Source organism: Theropithecus gelada, chromosome 17 (genome assembly GCF_003255815.1).
Source record: "Theropithecus gelada isolate Dixy chromosome 17, Tgel_1.0, whole genome shotgun sequence".
Lineage (NCBI taxonomy): Eukaryota > Metazoa > Chordata > Mammalia > Primates > Cercopithecidae > Theropithecus > Theropithecus gelada.
This window is the reverse complement of record NC_037685.1, coordinates 66346381-66368596: the sequence shown is the minus strand read 5'-3', so window position 1 is coordinate 66368596 and position 22216 is coordinate 66346381. Positions and strand designations below refer to the sequence as shown.

Genomic DNA, 22216 nt, shown 5'->3' with positions numbered 1-22216 from the left:
AAAATAAGACAGGTGAAATTAACTTTCATTTTATTAACTCAGTACATATACCCAAATATCCAAAATATCATTTCAAAATGTAGTAAATACTATGAAATTATTGAGATATTTTACATTTTTTTTTACACCTAGCCCTCAAAATTAAGCGTGCATTTTATACTCTAAGGACATTTTAAATGCTCACTAGCCACATGTGTGGCTAGTGGCTGCCACGCTGGACCACACAGCTGTAGCCAGATCTAGCCTCTAGCCATCTTTCAAAACTCAACTCAAGCATCATCACCTTTATAAAGACTTACCTTGACTGACTTGGTAGATTTCTTTTTTCAGTGTAGCCCACAATACTCTAATTGATTTCTATGATAGAATTTACACATCCCATTGCCCATATTTGTCACCTTCTACAAATAAACTCCAGGGCAGAGACCTTACCTTGATCATTGTATCCTAAGTGCCTAGCTTTACATACGGTAAGTAATCAATAAAAGTTTGTGGGATAAAATGGATATGTGACCAGATACGAAGTTAGATTGAAAATGAATACACATATTTAAATCCAACAGACTGGTATTTATATGGGGGTGGGCGCCGCAGGAGGGGAAGCCACAGAGAAACAGCTCAGAGCAAAAGAACTATTAATAGATAATCTGTGAGCTCAATCTAGCAACCCATACTGAATAATTGAGTCAAAACTGGACAATGATATAATTTAATAACTTATGAGTGTATGTTAAACACTAATACCTGATCATGTTCTGATAATAATATAAAGCAAAACTTTTATAAGACTTGTGGCTTTTTCTCAGGAATAAGCTACATTAATAGAGTCCCTCTTTAACAACTAATAACATGCCACAAGTGTGACACATCTAATTATTAAATTTTATTCCCATAAACTATCTTCCCACTAATATAGCTCTAATCTTTTTACATACACAGACAATAAATTAAGGTTCTAAAATATAAAATGCATATCGATCCAAAACTACAACTTCTTTCATTGGAATTCAAATCTCTGTTGTAAATGTTTATATCCTATATTTTCTAAGCAGGTCATCTTCAATTTATTTCAGAGTTTGGCAGCATCATTTTTCAATGTAATTGGGTTCAGCTGTCACACTGAGTGACAGTTTGTCATACAGTAACTAAAATATATTAGTTTATCTTTCAGAGTGCACATCACTAATAAGGTTAAACATTATTTCTAGGATAAAATACAGTCATCCATCGCTTAACAACAGAGATAAATTTTGAGAAATGTGTCATTAGGTGATTGTGTTGTTGTACAAATATCAGAGTGTACTTAGACAAACTTAGATGGTACAGCCCACACACACAGGCTCTATGGTATGGCCTATTGTTCCTAGGCTACAAACCTGCACAGCATGTTACTGTATTGCATAAACAATTATAATGCAACAGTATTTATATATCCAAACATATCTAGACATAGAAAAGGTACAGTAAAAATATAATATAAAAGATAAAACATGGTACACCTATAGAGAGCACTTAACATGAATAGCTTCCAAGACTGTAAGTTGTTCTGGGTCAGTCAGTGGTTGCATGGTGAGTGAACGTGAAGGCCTACGACATTACAGTAACCACTACAGACTTTATAAAATGTATATACTTGGGCTACACTTAAATTACAAAAAAAGTTTCTTTCTTTAATAATAAACTAATCTTAGCTTACTATAAACTTTTTTACTTTATAAACATTTTCATTTTTTTAACTTTTTGACTTTTATAATAATTAGCTTAAAACACCAACACATTGTGCGACTATACAAAAATATTTTCTTATTCTATAACCTTTTTCTATGTTTACCTTTTTTAACTTTTTAAACTTTTTCGTTAAAAACTAAGACACAAACACACATTAGCCTAAACCTACGAAGTATCAGGATCTTTAAGAACACTGTCTTCCACTTCCACATCATGTTCCACTGAAAAGTCTTCTGGGGCAACACCACCCATGGAGCTGTCACCTCTTGTAACAATGCCTTCTTCTGGATTACCTCCTGCAAGACCTGCCTGAGGATGTTTTACAGTTAACTTTAAGCATGAGTTCATGCTAAAATAATGATAAAAAGTAGAGTATAGCAAATACACAAACCAGTAACATAGTTGCTTATCATCAAGTACTAGGTACTGTACATAACTGTATGTGCTATACCTTTATACAACTAGCAGTGCAAAAGGTTTGTTTACATCACCATCACCACAGTGAGTGATGCATTGTGCTGTGACATTATGATAGCTCTGACTTTGCTAGGAGATAAGAATTTTTCAGCTCTATCGTAATCTTATGGGACCACCATTGTATACGTGGTCCACTGTAGACCAAAATGTCATTATGCAACATCAGCAAATCTGACTAAAACCTATTTGCTCAACATACTTCCTATTATACTTATGTAAATGGGTACTTTCAAAGAGAAGAATGCTTCTTCACAGCAACTCAACAGGCTCCTAAAATACGTATGTCAGTCACCCTAAATATGAATGCTTTTTTTTAATCCTAAGGCCTGGATGAGAAACTGTTAATAGTTCAAAACAATTTTATGACCATTCAACGAATCTTGAACTGCTATGTAGTATTAATGAGGCCAAGGAAATGGGATTACACTGCCATTTGAATCTATACTTAGTATAGTCCAGTATTAAAAGCCTGCACCTATAATCCCACCCAATTAGAGCTTCCTGTCTGCCAGGTGGATGACTTTAACAACAATAGCAATGAAACAAGCATGTGAACAGATTAACACCTAGAAAAAAAAAAACATAAATTCACACCTTAGAATATTTTATTCCTAGAAATAGATACTCTAAAGAAACTTACAATATGAAAAGTCACATTTTGGTAAAAAATGAATCACTGAACCTCAACTCTTAAAAAACACAACAAGTAAACATAGTACTTCATAATTAGTTACTGTATTATTACATATAATACTATTTGACCTGGCTTCTAAGGTATTTTTTCTGTAACATACTTTTAATTTTTAATGCAGATAAACAGAAAACTGTAACTCAATTTGCAGAAAGGACAAAACAATTCCTTTAGGCGGTGGTGAGGGGACAGGAAACCCTTACAGAAGAAGAAAGGTTTGACAAAATAGTACTGCTACCAAAACAGTTAAGGAAAAATCCGTATTCATGGTGATCCTGTTCTTAGAATACTGAACTGTGTCACACCAACTTGAATTTTCTTCTAAGTTTTAGCAAGCCATTTAACTCTACTTTGATGAACTATTGCAATTTTTGGAAATCAAATTTTATGAGACCGCAAAAATTAGAAATAAGTTCCAAACACCTTCAGTTTGCTTACTCTCATCCCTTCCTCCACCTTTTCTCTTAATCATTTTTCACAAATGCCTGGCGTTCTAGCTCCCACTCTCAAGGGCAGGCAGTAAAAACCAAAAGCACCTCCAAACCCCCCAGGGCCTAAACTTACACCTATGCATTTAAACTATAATTCTATTCATGGTGTCAAATATCCTATTATTACTATTTCTTCAAATCCTGATCCGATTTTTTAAAAATTAATGTGTATCAAATGTTTACTATATATCAGGCCACAATATCTGACTTTACCAGGCATTAGGGGGTCTCCTCCCATTGTCACTTCCCCCATCACAACTTAATCTGAATCTGTCATCCCCTTCTTACTGATAAATAACTTCTAATTTCATTATAAATAAAAAATAATCATTTTTACTCCAAAGATAAAGGACAAGTGACTGTTATGATAGTTCATAAAATCATGTAAAATATGAATGTCTCCCAAAGTCCCCAATATAAGACCGAATAACTCACTTACCTCAGTTAGAACAATGTTATCTAAAAGAAATATAATGTGAGGTACAAATATAATTTTAAAAATTTTAGTAGTCACACTAAAAGAAATATAAACAGGTAAAATGAATTTTAATAAGTATGTTTTATGTATAATAAAATAACCTAAAGTCAATATATCTACAACATGTAACTAATATAAAACATTATTAATAAGATATATTTTTTAATTAAGTCTTTGAAATTCAGTGTGTATTTTACACTTAAAGCACATTCAATTCTCAAAAGCCACATTACAAGTGCTCACCAGCCACAAGAAATGGGCTTCCACACTGGATAGTAAAGCTGTACACAAACAAGAAGCAGCAGAACTTCAGAACAAGAAGCAAACAAGGAGACAAATACAGCTATAAATAGACTCAAAAGAGGCATAAATATATCCATGACTGAAAAGCCTTGAGTACGTTATTTAAGCTAGGACTATAATAAAAGTAATAAATTGTATGTTGTTTCTTAAAAATACAAAAAGAAAGGGGTTGTAGCAAAAACACATACCTTCAGAAGTTGTATGTTATATAAAATAAGTTCAAACAGATATTGGTCATGCTCTCTAGAAGCCTATAATTAGACAGGTAGGATGAAAGATAAAAGTTTTTGCTCCATCTTTTTTTATTTTAAAATTCAGATTGTTTAATGTAACATGTTTACAATCTCTTAAGAAACAAATGAATTACAAGTATTTTGCTTTAGGTAAAGGAGGAGTTGGGATAAAATCACTGGTGAATGTTTAGTAAGGAAGTGAAATCATCAGGCTTAATCATACATAACAAACTAGTTTTGTTGTCCATACATCGATTTTTAGGTGACACAACAAAAATTATACATGTGTGAGTGTTCCTGTTCTTTCTTTTTCTGTGCCAGAATTCTGGCTTGGCCTGCTGAGTCTCTTCACCTCCCTCATCTTTTAAGATTGTCTTCCCAGTTTAATTATTTTAAGCTTTGTAATAAAGATGAAGGAGATGGAATACTATGAAAATACAGGGTTAGGGCTGGGTGTGGAGCATTACAGAGAAGTTTCAAGAGAAGAGAATCAAGAGTAGCTCTACTACAGGAACAAAACTAATGCAACGGAAAAAATAAATTTTCATATAAATATCACTATGGTGGGTATATATATACACACATGTGTGTGTATGTGTGTATATATTCTACATGATATTAAATAAATAGAACTAAATAATCTGAGTCCTATAGAAATTACTTTTGACCAGACGCGGTAGCTCACACCTGTAATCCTAGCACTTTGGGAGGCCGAGGCAGGCAGATCACCTGAGGTTGGGAGAGGAGAAATGGAAGTTACTATTTAATGGGCACAGGATTTCAGTTTGAGAAGATGAAAAAATTCTGGAGGTGGATGATGATGATGGCTGAACAACAATGTGAAATCACTTAATGCTACTAAACTGTACACTTTAAAATGGTTAAAATAAACAGTGACTATGATTAACAATATTGCACTCTGTATTTCAAAATAACTAGAAGATTTTGAGTGTTCTTACCACAAAGAAATGATAAATAGATGAGGTGATGGACATGCTAAGTACCCCAATTTGATTTTTACAATGTATGCATCTATCAAAACATCACATTAGACCCCAGAAATACATACAATTATGTGTCAATTGAAAATAAAATTTTAAAAAGGGTTGAAATAAATTATATGCTACATATATTTTACTTCTATAAAAAATAAAGATATCAAGACTTTGAACAAATCAGGCCAGCCTGGGAATGAACCTAGAATAATGACCAAAAAAAAAAAAAAAAAAAAAAAACCACTTGTACTGATTTTCAAAGTCACAGTTTTTTGCTCTCATAAAAAATTGATTATTTGTATATAAATTTCATTTTTTATAAATGCAAAACACTAATATCCTTAAAAAGTTCATCATTCATCTCAAAGACTACTGAAAATAAAAGTAAATGCCAAATGTTAATGTTAATTTTCATGTATTCATCTTTACCTTCTCTTCAGAAGTATAATATACTCAAAATTAAAGTCCTCTTTTTTCTTTGCCAGTGAGCCATTCCTTTATTTTTGTACTTCATTCATTTAATATTTATTAAATGCCTACTATGTGCACAGTTTATAATTTTTCTGCAATGGGTATAACAATATATCTTTCAACAGTCAAATAAAAGGGAGAGTTGATAGAGAAAATACATACCCCTTATGACGGTTAATTTTAGGTGTCAACTTAACTGGGCCAGAGGGTGCCCATATATTTCATTAAATATGATTCTGAATGTCTGTGAGGGTGTTTTTGAATGAGATTAGCATTTGCATTAGTATACTGTATAAACAGATTGTTCTCCTTAATGTGGATGGGCCTCATTCAACCAACCAGTCAAAGGCCTGAACAGAACCAAAGGCTGACCCTCCTTCAAGGAGGGGTAATTAACTCCTCCTAACTGAAGGATATGAATGGTCAACTGTACTACTAGAATTAAGGGGAAAAAAATGATTTCTACAAAAAGAAAGTTGATTTAATTTACTGTAGTCTACAGTTTGCATTAAGGCAAAAAACCATGAAAACACTCCCTCGTGGCTCTTGTCATTGTGCAAGCTATCCCTCTGTGGAAAGTTGTTCTTTTCCTGCTCTTTTAATCCTGGAACAGTTACTTACTTGTCCTTCAAGACTCCTTTCACAAGACATCTACCCATGAAGCCTTCCCAACTCCTCCAAGCAAAGTTAGTAACTCCATTAATGTTTCCACAGCACTTTGTTTATATCTCTACAATATTACTTTTATCCAGTATAATTTATCTGTTTATTCTTCCATTCTCTGTTCTGAATTTCAAGTTATTTGAAGGTATGAATTATGTTACTCTTTTATGTACCCAAGAAGTATCCTGACTCTAGCAATAGCACACTAGATTAGGATTATTCAGTAATTTATTTTACTATCATTTTAAGTATTCTGAACCTGCTGGAGTAAAAACAGAAGTTTCCATGTGAAAGTTATAAAGCAGAAAATGAGCTGAAGCAAAGTGGAACTACAGTCATCAAGATAAAATGAAAAAAGAAGTGGACTAAGGGTCAGGGAATCTGGGTGTTAATCCTAGTCTGTGAAGGACCACAGGATCTGAACCTACCTGGTTTTCAGTTTCCTCATCTATGCAAGTGAAAGAGTCAGGCCATTGACCAGATCTGAAAACACTGTGACTCTTTACCAGTCTCAAATATCAAGAAAACTTTTCTAAAAACATAAACCATGTATTTACAGTGAGCCCTCTGAATCCATGAGTTCTATATCCATAGATTCAACCAATAGGGGATCAAAAATATTTCTTTTAAAAAATGGATGGTTGCATCTATATTGAACATGTACATTTTTTCTCGTCACTTCCCTAAACAATGCAACATAACAACTATTTACCTAGCATTTATACTGCACTGGGTATTATAAGTAATCTGGAGATGATCTGAAGTACATGGGAAGATATTCGTTGGTTATATGCAAATACTATGGCATTTTATACAAAGGACTTGAGCATCCATGGATTTTGGTATCCTGAAGGGTCCTAGAACCAATCTTCCATGGATACCAAGGGACAACTGTATACATGTAGTTATACCAATCATCCGCCACTCAAAAATAAAAATAAAAACTGAAATGTTAAAGCAAGAGGCAAATGTAGAAATTAAAAGAATCAGAATAGCCTGCAAAGCTAAGATTTGTACACAAGCTGGACATGACTGAAACAAGCAAAGTAACTATATCAAAGCTGAGAGAAAATGTTCAGAGTAAAGTTCACTAAACACCACAAAATGCCAGATACTATGTTAAATACTCGTACTAGCAAGGTAAGATAATGTTCTGATCCTCAAAAGATTCAGAGCCTCTAGTGCCGTCTGATAAGTAAACAAACACAGTTGTCCCCTGATATCTCTGGGGGATTGGTTCCAGGGCCCCCTGTGGTTACCAAAATCCATAGATTCCCAAGTTCCTGGTACACAATGGTGTAGTATTTGCATATAACCTACACACACCCTCCTGTGTACTTTAACTCCTCTCCAGACAACACCTAATACAATGTAAATGCTATGTAAATACTTGTTATACTATATTGTTTAGGGCAGTGATCTCCAACCTTTTTGGCACCAGGGGCCAGTTTCATGGGAGACAATTTTTCCATGAATGGGGGCTTCAGGGGGGATGGTTTTGGGATTAAACTGTTCCACCGCAGATCATCAGGCATTAGATTCTCACAAGCAGCACACAACCTAGATCCCTTGCTTGCGCAGTTCACAATAGGGTTTGCTCTCCTATGAGAATCTAATGGCACCACTGATCTGACAGGAGGCAGAGCTCAGGTGGTAATGCTCACTCACCCGTGGCTCACCTTCTGCTGTGTGGCTCTGTTCCTAATAGGTCCATGGCCCAGGGGTTGGGAATCCCTGGTTTAGAGAATAATGACAAGATTTAAGTCTATACATGTTTAGTACAGACGCAACCATCCATTCTTTTTCTCACATATTTTCTATCCAAAGTTAACTGAATTCACGGATATGGAACCCATGGATATGGAGGGCCAACTGTAATTTAAAATAGAATGTGTGAGTACTAAATCTGAAATATGTATAAAATTCTATGGGAAAGCACGGGTTGGGAGGAATAACTTTTAGGGGAATATCGGGGAAGATGTCACTTAAATAGGGTAAGAATTAAATCTTGAAAGATGAGCAGTTCTTTAGACAAAAAATGGAAGAATATGACTTGAGAAATGTAACAATTATCAAGTAACAGTCAATATATTATAATAAAAGAAACATTATTGTACTGATAACTCATATCTCCTAAGGTTAAAAAAATTTTAAATTCTTAATTTAAATTCAAGGACTTTGAAAGGGTGATCAAGTTATAAAGAATTAGTATAAATTAAGTGAAATAATTCTATGACATTTTATAATCAAGTATCGTTTATATATTCAGAGTTGAAAACACTTCTCTTTTAAGATAGCAGACTTGCTTAGCTTAGAAAGACAATGACTTTATTTCACTGACTATTTCACATTCTAGGTCAAGATGATTAAATAAGACAACACAGGTCATATGCTTAACACAGTGCCTGACATGTAAAGATTCTATCACCGTCATCATCATCATTATCAAAGGTAATGGTGTATTTAAACAGCAAAACTTGGAAATGGAAGATCCAGCTTTGGATCTCATTCTGCTACTAAGTAATTTTGCAACCTTAGACAAGTTCCTTAACCTCAGTATAGTTTAGTTATTATACTAAAGTAAATCCCCATTTACTTCAAAGGAGTTGGAAGAGGACATTAAAAACATAAGATATGAACCCAAACCCAATCTATAAATGCCAATTCCCTTCCCAAATGTAAAAAAATTAAATGACATAAAAATATGTATATACCATCTTTTAATCTGCTGCAAGTTATTTCTCTCAGAAAATGAAAGTATTTGCTAAAGAGAAATATATGTAGATATTTTTACTCCCATAAAATTTGCTATTAATCAATGTTTGCTCTACCTTCATAAACTGAAAGAGAAATCACAATTACTAGAAATTATTATATCCAGATGCTAGTATATTCCTTCTATAACTCATTTATTTTATTCAAGTAAACATTGTATATATAGTGGCTCAAATAATTACCTCCAATATATAACAAGAAAATCACGAATTTACTTTTTCTGTAAATATATTAATGCATACTATTATTCTGGTTCAGAGTAATCTCTCAAGTATCCACATTATGCCCAGTGAAAACATATAAAATTCAAAGCCATTTACCATATAACCAATTATTTCCCAAAACTCAAATATTAATAACTTATGGTATAGTTCTTGCTAAGTCACTTTTGTGTATAAATCCATTAAATTGACCTGCATTCATTTTTAATTTCCTCTGAATAGCTTGTCCTAAGTTGTCTATGGGACACATTCCCTACCAGAGAAGCAACTCACTGAGGCTGGCTGCTCCCTCCCCTTCCAACATCATCTCTTCATACATGCTGTCTTTGGGATAATTTCTAAGTACTAGTTACACTTGCTTAGCAATGGGAAAGAACTCTAGCTTTGGAACCTGAAGGTCTAAGTCCCAGCTGTGCTACTTAGTACCTAGATAACCTTGTCTAATTACTTCACATTTTCTACAGCCTTAGTTTCTACATATGTAAAGCAGGAATGGTATGGTATCTACAAAAGGAAATTATTCTAAGGATTAGAGAACACTGCTGTGTTCAATTCCACAAGTGTACTGTAAACAGTTAAGAGCTATTAAACTATAGGCTAATATTATTTTCTAAAATAGTCATAAAATAGTTTGTAATCCTTTAACTTGCCCCTTAGACTTGTTACCCAAGTAGTCTTCTAAATATTTAAGCAAATACTCCCAGAGGGAGCTACTATTTGCCTTGGATCACCATTCATGTCTTACTACATCTACATGTGAAAGTCAGCCACGTGAGAGAAGAGATGGAAGAGACTCCACACAAAGGAACTCCTGTTACCTCTTGTCTCTTCCTTCCCCAGTTTCTCACCCTCCTCAAAGAAAGAAATCAGAAAAACTACCTCAGGCACTGATAAAGACTATGCAGGATTCAAGACAACAGATCTCCTGTGCTTCAGCAGGACATCATGATCTGTGAGTACCTAAGAGTCCCCTCCCTGACAGGTCACCAGGCTCAGGTACTCCAAGCTAAAATAGGACAGATCAGTTTTAGTAAGTCATTATTTCTTTCTATAGTCAGGTGATTCTCTGGACCAAGATAAGAATTAAAACAATAGTAAGTACTAAGTAAAGTTTACTATATACCAAGCACTTTACATATATTAACCCATTTAATCTGTACAACCTGCATATCTATCTTATAAGGCTGAAATCCCATTTTACACATGAAGAAACTGAGGCACAGTAAGTTTTAATAGCTGTTATTGCATAACATGGACGTAAAAATAATATATTTAATGTTTTCCTATTGTTGAACATTTAAGTTGTTGCCACATATGTTACATCATAAAAATACACTAAATTTTCATACCTGTCCACAGGTATTTTTTCCTTAGCCTAAAGAACTAAGAATACATTATAGAAACCTCTTTAAAATCCTTGATACATATTGGTAAAATGTCACTCAGAATAGCTGTAACAGTTTACAAGCCCAACAAGAACATTTAAGATTATTTTAACTTGCCCTAGCAAACAATCATCACTTCTTTTTTTGTGAGACAGCGTCTTACTCCATCACCCAGGCTGGAATGCAGCAGCATGATCACAGCTCACTGCAGACTCAACTTCCAGGGTTGTTGCCTAGGTTGGTCTTGAACTCCCTGGCTCAAGCAATCCTCCCACCTCAGACTTCCAAAGTGCTGGAATTACAGGCATGAGCCACCATAACCAGCTGGTCATTTCTTTTTAATCACTTCTTTTTCATGTTATCTGTTACCTTACGTTCTTATTTAGCCAAAGTGAATATTTTTCTATTAATTAACCATGTATATTTCTTCTTTCTTGAAACATATCAAGTCCTTTGACAAGTAAACATTTTTCTTATGATTCATCCTGTAATATTTAATACCTGAAGTATTTTTTTTTTAATTTAGAATATTAGGAATCTTTGGGGCACAAATGGATAGAAAACCAACTCAAACTGGCTTAAAGCAAAGTGATGCACTGAAATATCTGGAGATAGAACTGACTTGAGGGGATCCAAAGCTGCCATCAGCAATGTATCGCTTGGTTTTAGGTGCCTCTTTAACGGCTCTTTTTTCAAGTAGAATCTGCCTTCATGGTGCAGATGGTAGTCAATTCTAGACTTACATTCTAACATTTTCAGCAACCCCAGCGAAAGCACCTTTTTCCTTCTTCAGAAAGAAATTATCAAACTGTCTCAGAAGTACAGCTAAATTTTATAACCAATACCAGTTACTGTTGGGCCAGACGTCAGTTTCTGTGTCTGGTCCAGAAAAGCAGGATAAAGTCCAATGATGCCCCAGACCATAAAAATCAAGAATGACTCCCTAAAAGAATACCAAAAAATCGAGAATGTTAGCAACAGAAAGAATGGATGCTAGGCAGCCAAAACTGGCAGAAATCTGTAACATTATAGTCCTTAGCTACCCACCCATCTCAGACACTCATTTCTTTTCATACATATAACTACTTACATATCCATGTTTAACATGGCTATCTTAGACACAATAGAAAGTGTACTTACCACCTCACCAGAGGATGAAAAAAGACAAAGTCGAATTACTGCATCTAACCTCAAGTCTGAAATTTTTGTGTTATGATAATATTATTCTTGGTGATACCTCAAACCTGACCAATTATATAGCTATGTAATAAATTTAACTATACCCTCTAATTAATATACAATGGTAAAACAACATTAAGTAACAATAACTGCATTTAGAAGAGTGGAGAAGGTTAAAGAAACACCATGATAACTAATTCAAAGTATAAACCATATATCATTGGTCAAAGTAACAAGAATTCCCTGTCCTTGCTAATGGAATTCCTTGGGTCGGCCAATATGAATACATTCACTACCACTATCTCAGAAGATCTCACTTCTTATCCTCCATAATGCAGATTTTCCTTCTAGCAGCTATACTGCTGGAGCTTAGAAGTGCCTTAGAAGTAAAAGAATACAGGCCTTTGTTTACCAGGCTTGAGGTTTCTCTCCAAGTATGGCTTCCCTAAAACTTTGATAAGTTTTTCGTCAATTTACTTAAGTCAAAGGACTTGAATTCGCAACCAAAACATGCGATCCTGTCAGGATCTTGTCAGCTTTTAAGTTTCAGTCTCATAGCAATAGGCCTTCCCGGTACTCTTATCCCCTTAACCCTCAGCTTAATGATCTTCCTTGAAGCAATGTGAAACAATAAACTGGGTGAGGAGGCACAGCTATTCTATCATTTGCTCCCTGGTTGTATCGTATTTTAAAGCTCTTCACAACTGGATTACTGTTACTTTGGTCAGAAGGCTGGCGTATGCTGCATGAGAGGCTTGGGAGAAGCTTATCAGACAGAACTTTATCTGGTTCTAATTTAAACTCTTGGCTTTCCTCTTACCAACTTTAGCACGGGGTAAAAACTTAGGGCTTTATGACCTACAAAGCTTTAATATTCTAATTCCCTGCTATCTTGGATGGCAGCTACAGGCAGAAAGAGCCTCTCTGCCTTGGAAAAGCTACATTTTCTTTCTGCTTTGCTTTCAAGCACCCTAACTTGGACCAAAGTTAACTGCTCTCTTAAAAGACATTATCAAAGACCCCAAAAAGTGACCAAAACATTCCAACATCCCTAAAATTCCAACCTCAGTAGTTCCATTGACAAAGATAACACAGGTGACAATTTAAATAGCTGCTCTGTAACTCCTTAAAAGGAACTGCTAGAGGATCACAAAGTTCTCACTGCCTTTCACTCCATTTCAAAATCTAAGGTCTGTTTCCTACAATGTGTCATTTCCAGATACTAATGTCTATGTTACTGGGGATTCTTTCTCTTTACAAGTGACCAAAAAACCCAACTTACACTGATTTGAAATAAATAACAATAGTAAATTTTTAAGGAAATAATTTAATGGTTAGAAGATAATCACCACAGACAAAAAGAACTCTACGTTCTCCAACAGAATCATGAGGCTGTTTGCTTCACACTTGGTCAAATTCTAAGACAGGGACCTACAACTCTTTAAGAATTGACGCATTCAGCATCCCCATCAGAATGCCTTCCAGCACAATTCCTGGAACCTACTCTGGCTTGCTACCCTTGAGTTAAATGTTTGTCCCTGAACCAATCACCACAATTCTTGCCACACCTGGCTTAGATGTCTGACCCTCAAGGCAGGCAGTGGGGTCGACCCACCTAAACCAGTTGAACTACAAATGGGGAATGAGTGAATCATCAAAGGAAAACTGAGGTGCCACTACAAAGAGGTGAAATGTATGCCAGACACACAAGAACAAATTCACTATTCTTGGCAATATGACAAATGCTTACAGTATTTTCTATAATTTCTCTTCAATGCATTATGTATTTTCTTTGTTAACAACATGACCTTGTTATGTGATTATATTTGATTATAAATAAAAGTTTACTGAAAAGTTTTTACCAGATTCTAACTTATTAACGGATGCCAGTTCAAAATAACATCTACATATGCAGTAATGCCTACACAGCCAGGTAATATTATACACATTGAACACATATTTCTAGTTTGAAGAATAAGAAATACATGAAGTTTATATGAGTTGAGTTTATATATGAGTTTATTTCAGGATCCTAGGTCTGGACCGTAATGTTGAACATAACTTCAGAAATTGACCATAATCATTACTGCCTATGATAGTGTCATGCACACTACAAACGCACTTAACTTATCCAAGGCCTAGAAATACAAAAAATAAAGATACATAAAATCAGTTCCTGCCCTCATGGAGTTCACAGCCTAGGAAGGGAAACACACATAAATAACTGCAACGCTACAGGGTGATATGTGATGCCAAAGAGATATGCTGACATTGTTTAAAGACAAGAAATGGAAAACCTGGAACTAATGCATAACAATATGTTCCGTATATAGAAACAAAAAAAAAAAAACACAGATGACTGAATTTTGTAATACAGCTATACCAGTGACACAAAATGGGAGCTAAGTCTGTTAGACCCAATAAATTCTTCCACACTGTCTGGGAAAAGCATAGCAAAAGAGTAAAGAACCTTGAGATATTTTTAATTAACAGCACAGTATTTGCCAAAAAGCAGCTAGCAATATGCAAAACATTTATTTAAAATTAATATAAATTGATAATAGACTATAGAATATTTGCTGCCTTAGTGTCATTATATGACTAAATTTTCTATGGAAAATCTCAAAACTCCTTAAGATATTGAAACTCCGAGCATTTACATGTGAATCCTGAATTTTATTTTCCATACCCAATCATGAGAATAAAATACAATTCAAATTAATATGAAAAGGCTTACATATCAACATAAACTAAAATGTATGAAATTATTTTAATATAAATGTGGTTTTATTAGTATTAAGGACCTCTATGATTCTAAGATGCAACTGTGTATTTTTAAAATACATATAATTCAAATGCAGAAGACACCTTCTTTGTAAAATTCTAAATATCTTTAAAACGAAAATTATGACTATCAATCTGCAAAATTTAAAAAAAAAAAACTCTAAGGAAGAAGAGTTACTGCCATATTCAAGTACAAAAAACACCTTGAAGTTACCCTTTTAACAAAAATACCATGATCCATAAGCCAAGATGAAAGAAACTTAGTAAACCACATATCCCCTCAAAGCATCCTGTCAGGTTTCCAGCTCAGCCAACAGCATGCCACTTAGAGTGTAAAAAAATAATCAGAGGAAATATCATTTTCTACAACTAGACACACTGATACAACTCACAGTAACTCATGAAAAAAAATTACAAATCCATGAAAAAATTTCATGAAAAAAATTTCATGAATTCAGTTATTCATAAAAAATCTTCAAGTCTATAATTCCATAATTATAATCATAGAATTATACTATAACACATAAGAAAGCCACTCCAAAAAAATTATGAATTCTTTCACTAAGTAAATATTAAACCTCTATTATAAATATATTTTTCTAGAAATTTATGTTTATAAAAGAAACTTACATGTTATAAACAATGATAACACATATTTACATAGCTTTTACTTCAAATATGAATAAAGCTTATATAAACATATGTTAAGTGTGTTTACAAAAGAATAGATTAGTTTGCTTAAGGAGTATGCCAGCTTTACAACTGAAAACAATCAACAAAATCTCTTCTCTATAGTTAAATTCTCTTATATTGCCACTTTAAATAATTCCTCCAGAAGCCAAAGTTTGTTAACGATCAGTTTCTTTCATTAGTAGAGCTACAATGCAAAATCCTTGACAATACAGACTGTAATTTTATTCACAAACTAATTTACCTATCTTCCTAACATTATCCATTCCATATTTCAATGTTTTAAGTCAACTATAACATCATTATACAAAATACATACATCTCTAATAAAAATCACTCATTTTATTGCATATCACATTGGTGATTCTTCACCAAACTCCCACAAACCACCTAGTAGTAAAAATGGGTCTCTAGACCTTTGGGAAACAAAGCAGAAAAATTACAGCCACTGCTCTGTTGAAGAAGTCCTACACTTTAGTGCATGCTTAAACTTCACTCTGCCCAGCTTTTAATTCTTTGGCCAAGGCATGTGAGAAATAGCACCTAGAAACCAAGTATTTATGAGTATCCTCACATAGGAAGAAAAAATATACAGGAAAACAAAGAAAAATATACTGACAAAGGTGACTGAGACAAGGGTATTGTTTAAGGTAGAAACTCCTCTTTTTTTTTTTTTTTTTTAAGTTTCATTAGTTCTTTTTTTTCTGTCATTCAGGGCACAGTAATAGGTATCTCACTATTTTACCTTACATTTTTATTTAAAGTGTTAAATTAAAACTGAAAATTTTTAAAAATTCATTTTAGATTTAATATTAAAGGTTTCCAAACTCTAACGAATCACTGAGTGTCCTATATGGATTTTACTGGTTTACTTATTACATAAATAGAATTAAGTTTGATAATTCGTTTTTTAAACGCCCATGACTTCCACATATTTTTTGAGAATCCACCTAAATTTTCATATGACATTTTCATGAGTGTACTGCACAATAAAGCCCTAAATCTACAGTTCAAGAAATATTGCACTTCAAATGACTAATTTATATTCCGTAATTAATATAATTAACAACTTAGCAATAAACAGCTCCTTTTGTCATTTATTCTTTTCCCCAAAAGTTTCTATTGAAAAATCTATTGCATTCTTTAAATACATACAAAGAAATTTTAAACCTCTTTAAATTTAAAATATCATTGCAGTTACAAAGTCTTAAGTAGATTTTGGATACACTATCTCAGTATTACTTTATTTCTAGTGACTCTAAGCTTAACGGTAAAGTTCTCTGAAATAATGTCTGCATACTGAAACTTCATGCCAGATTTTTACTGAAGAGTTAAATTTCTTTTTCATCTCAAGAAAAACATTTCACTTCCTTTCTTAGTCTACCGTCTATCTAAAAAACCCCATCTGTTTAGAACTGATTCAGCATGCATTGCTACTGCTGCAGAGTCCAAACTGGTTATATATTCAAATCAGTTTCCAGGTTGTGAAAGCTATACTGCCTCTTACCAGGTTAAAATGTATTAAGTAAGCATAGGAATACTTACTAAAATAGCCTAATATAATCTAACATAAAAATGATATTGGTTAGATCAAAACTGGAACTAAAAATGTGTTCCTTTAAATCACAGAAATACAGTTACCTGCTAACATACTAACAGTTGGAGATTTCATTTATCTTCTTTTAAAAAGAAATGGCAAGTACTGACCTCTTATTTGCAACTAGTTAAAATTAAAACTCAAGAAAACCGTATTTCCAGTAGTGCCCTGAAAAGAACTTGGTTATATCAACTTAGTGACATTCCCTCAAACTTACACTGACTTTTCATGATGATTTATTTGAAAGGCACACAGAAGTAAAAACAGGTGTTTTGTTTTAAACAACAATGAATATAACGAAGACAGATAATCTCCTTTGACCTGACACACTAGCAAAAGGAAAAAAACAGCTTCAACTTTTCTGTGCATTTAGGAGGTTCATAAACCATAGACATTATCTAATGCATGTCTCAGGACACCAGTGGTGTAGCTGCGGCTTTCTCTCAGTTTTCCAATAAAGTAAAAATAATTGCTTAGCTGAAAAATGACTGCATGGGTGTACAAAGCACCCCTGTAAGCATACTGTTATGTTCCTGTGACTCCACACCAAATACAACACTCAACTGATTGCTCCCGATTTATGTCTTGCCTCCCAAAGCCCAACCTTTCAGTATGTCAATGACTAGATATTGCAGAGAAAACTGTTTAAAAAGCTTGGCTGCAGGGGGAAAAAAAAAAAAAAACTCCATTTACAAAGCACTAAATACGAACTACTGTTAATTTTCCTCGATTTATGATTCTCATCTCCTTATTTCTTTCCATTTCTTTCCCTGACATCTTAAACGCTTCTGAGCCTCTCTGTAGATAGCGCAAAACATTAAGTCATACACACTTCTGCAGTAACTCTTTCTTATCATGAAAGAAACCAAAACCTAGGGCTGCGTTTCAAACCTTTCCTTTAGTCTTTACCCACATGCCACGCTACTGAAGGTAACCACAGAAATGAACCTATATGATCTGGTGTCCTCACACACCTTGTGTGCACAAAAAATGACTAAGAAATCAGTATATTCAGGGCAACATTACAAAGAAGGGACGGCTGCTTCAGAGATGGAGGGGGATGGATAGACACAACACTCTCCATCATGGCCTTGGAATATTTAAAGACAGATGCAAAACTGCATCATTTTCTGTCTCCCTCGAAAACATCACACCCCAGCTGCTCAAGTCGGAAGCTAATGTGCTTCTCACATCTCAGCAGCACGGGGGAATTTAGGCTCCAGGGGCAAGGCTGTCATCCTCCGAGAGCGACACCACGGACAATAAAGAGTGTGAGAAAAAGAACCCCAGAGAACAGGAGGCCTCCTCACCTCCTAACTAAACTCTAAAGTCGACCCAAAACCTTCACCGCGGGGACTGGTTTACTCGTGGTCCTAAAAAGTGATAAGAAGCGGTGTTAAGTTGGGCACTGCGCTCAGGTGGCAGGAGAGGACCAGAAAGAGGAGAGGAGGGAGGTGGCGTGGTTCCGGCAGCGCGCAGGCAGGTCACCCGCTGGGCAATACCGGCTGAACGCTCCGTGCTCCCAGGGACGCGCGGCGCGTGTGACCCTGGGGGTGGCGGGTGGGAGCGAAAGGCGCTAGGGACGGTGGATGTGGGGACTGGGGAAGCAGATGGAGAGCACGCTTTTTCCTTACCAGGTTGAGCACCGTCTCCACGATGTCCCTGTTGCTGACCTCTCCGACCTGTATGAGTCCAATCAACACTGCGAATTTCATCCGGATGTTGCGGATCGGCACCGAAGGGTTAATCATCCCCGCGGGGAGCATCACCGAGCCGGAGCCGGACGCCCCCCTCAGCTCCCCCATCCCGCTGCCCCCGGTGCCGCCACCGCCGCTGCCCCCGCCGCCTCCGCCAGCGGCCCCGACGGCAATGAGCCCCATGGGCTGAGGCTCGAGCCCCGGGCCCGGGCCCGGCTTCTCGCTCGCCATTGGCCCCCCTCCTGAGGAGAAGGGAAGAGCAGCGGCGCTGTCGCCGCCGTTACCGTTATACCTGCCTCGGCCCCCGCCCCCCGGCCGTCGCCTCGGAGCCCCAGCATCCACCAGCGCCGCGGCGCCGGGCCCGCTCCCCGCCTGCGTCTCAGCCCGGCCCGCTCCGGGGCTCTCCCCCGCGGAGGCGGCGGGGGATCCACAAGCTTATTCTCGGCGGTGGCGGTACCGCTAACCGCTGCCGGGCAAGCGGCCGTGCCCGCCCAGCAGGTGTGCCGCTGCCGCTGCCGCCGCCGCTGCCTCTGCTCTCTCCCTCTCCCGGTCCGTCCGGCCCGGCCCGCCCCCCGCGGAGATGCTGCCGCCGCTCCGAGAAGCCCTAGGACGCGAGCAGCTGGCCACGACGCTGGCCGGTGCTGAAGCTCAGGCTGTGGCCGATGCAATTGACGCTGCTGCCGCCGCTGCTACGGGCGCCACTGTTGTTGTGAAGCCCCGACGCCGCCGCTCACTCCGCCATGTTGCCGCCCCCTGCCTGCGGTAGCGGCCACTGCGCCTGCGCACAGCCTCCGGGGGGGCGGAGCCCTCGGTGCACCCCCTTTTGCCCTGCCCTCCTTCTCTTCCCACCCACCCACCCCGACACCCCTTGTCCCTCCCCCAACCACCCTGAACGGATAGACAGGTGAGCAGGTGCATGGGGACTGCTGCCAGACACTGGGGCAAGCTGGGAGAGGCGGGGCGGGTAGTGGCTTCCTTGTGGTTTTTCCCTTGAGGGTGGATTTTCCCTGTGGGGAAGGACACAGTGTGCGTGTCTTGCCTTCACTGCCACCTCCTCCTTCTCTCAATATCCTCTTGCTGGGAGGAGGTTCCTCATCTCCGTTGTTGCATCCAGCTGCTGCTACTGCGAGTGCCACGTGCCTTGTAAGGTAGGGGAGTGGCAGACGACCTCTTTCGGCCTCTCTTCGCCCTTTCTCGCAGTCCTGTCCGCCTGCCCTCCCTAGAATTTCCCGAAGAAAAAGTGGCTGGCAAAGCAGAAACAAACGCACGGGGTGGAGGCGGGCGGTGGGGGCGGGGGGCGATCCTGCATTGTCGGAGGAAGAATACAGATGGAGCGTAATGGTGCTTCTACAGCCGTGAAAGAGGCTGACACCTGCACACTCAGGCACTACTTAAAATAGAACTTGTCAAACAGTGAGCCTCTCTGGATCAAGCTCGGAACAACAAACAGCTCTTGAACTCACCTCCCAGCCTAAAAAGGCTGCAGTGTGTGACACTGGGGTAGTTTGGTGGGAACGACAAATCCCACACTTTCAAAATCCCTGATGATCCTCAGGTATGATGCCAATTATTGATGTTTCCTTTTTTCATAGGCACGTACAATTCAGAGGACTTTCGAAATTATCTGAAAACATGGGTGATTCTCACTGCCAGCCTTGATCTGTGAGAAAAGTACGTATCTATGTCTGCACAGACACAAGAGATAAGAAATAAACCTTTCATTTTAAAAAATTAAAATGTACCCAGTAATCATACTGCTCGTATTGAATTAAAACTAAATAGGCATGACTATTCCTTGAAAGGAAGGATATAATTTTAATATTTCATGAGGTCTGCGCTTTTCAATAAAGATTATTGAAAGCCACCAGAAATATTAGGTATCTTGAGGTATATTCAGATCGTTTTAATTGTCATCTCAAATGAAAAAGGTCAATATACAAATCCACAATTATCAGTTTTGTTATTATTCATATTTAATTGGACCTGCCAGTCAAGCTAACTCCCAGGATATGAGAACATGGTAAAATTCTAAGTACCACAGGTTATAAAAAAAGTTCCTCAAAACCAGTGCTTAGGATGAATTCTTGGTTGCATGTCTGTTTATTTGTTTAAACTTACACCAAAGTGATTGGATTATTAAAGTAGTTAAGCAAACACTTCTGAAAGCAGTGGTAACTAACATGTCCATTTAAATTAAATAGCAATTGAATTATAAAATGCTAGAATGCTTGAAACTGTATGGGAAATTTACAAAACATACAAGTCATAATAGTATGACTTGAGATATACTATATAATTGAAAAATCCTGTAACATTTATATCCTTCTACTACATTTTTGTCTGTCCCAGGTGAGTATCATCTGCTTTTAAGAGTACTGTTTCATTTGCAAATTTAAAATGATATCTTTTTAAAATACATAAATCTAGATTGAAAGGTTGTCATACTAAGTTTTTTTACCCACTGTGCATATATCTATATGGCAGCAGGTTCTACCTTTTGCTATTTTTAGATTTCTTGCATGAGTACTTTGAGAGACAGTGACAACCTGAACTTCCTATTTCCTTTCTGAATGAATAGCTTAACATCATTTTTAACATTTCCATTTTAATTTTTCTTGTGTTTTTTCTTAAGCAGTATGTGTGTGCACTTGGTTATATTTTTCTGCTCATTTTTCTTTAGTGAAGATAGTGAGTGGGTAAAGATAATATCACCATTTCTAAGTAGGAAAACTCCACTTCTTTTGCATACTTAATTCAATTTCAGAGATGTTTAGAAGAGCTTACCAATTAAAAAGTTTTCTCCAGTGGACGATCAGCTCCTCCCAGGCGCTATGATACTGTGGAAAGTGCATGATTCTTTGAGTCACACTCACAACTTACTACCTTTGCAATCTACTCAAGCTATTTGAGTTTCATCTCCTCATTCCTTCAGTAGGGATAATAATACATGTCCCATAGGAAAGTGAGAATTCCGTAAAATAATTTCAGCTGAGCAGCTAGCATATAGTCAATGTGTCTTTGTATCCTTAGTATACAGGCATGTGTATTGTGTAACCTATAAACACATGTAATACCAATTATAACCACAGACAATTACAATTATAACCACATATAAGTCTGCATAATGGCACAGTTATATGTCTTCCATACCATCCCAAAAATGTAAAGTTTAGAAAAGTCAGCAGGTCTGTTTCCTTTTGGCCTACAAAACCTTTTCCTGGAAAGTGTACAAATAACTTTGCATTTACATTAACAATATTTTGAATTAAAAGCTACATAATAATAGAAGATACCTAATCTGTATATTTTTAAATCTCCAGATTAAAAATACACTTTATGTGGTGAATATTAATTTTGT

General features: G+C 36.6%; 1 protein-coding gene across 2 annotated transcripts in view; it reads right to left on the bottom strand.

Annotated features, from left to right (window-relative positions):
- Positions 1–19617, bottom strand: part of NBEA (neurobeachin) — a 752078-nt gene extending 732461 nt beyond the window's left edge. Inside the window, exon 1 of one of the 2 annotated variants that reach the window (XM_025364271.1) lies at positions 18796–19617. In XM_025364271.1, the coding sequence (XP_025220056.1) occupies positions 18796–19089 (294 nt within the window). In that variant the 5' untranslated portion in view covers positions 19090–19617. The remainder of the gene's footprint in view (positions 1–18795) is intronic. The other variant, XM_025364273.1, reaches the window with a different exon arrangement.
- Between the last annotated feature and the right edge of the window lie 2599 nt (positions 19618–22216).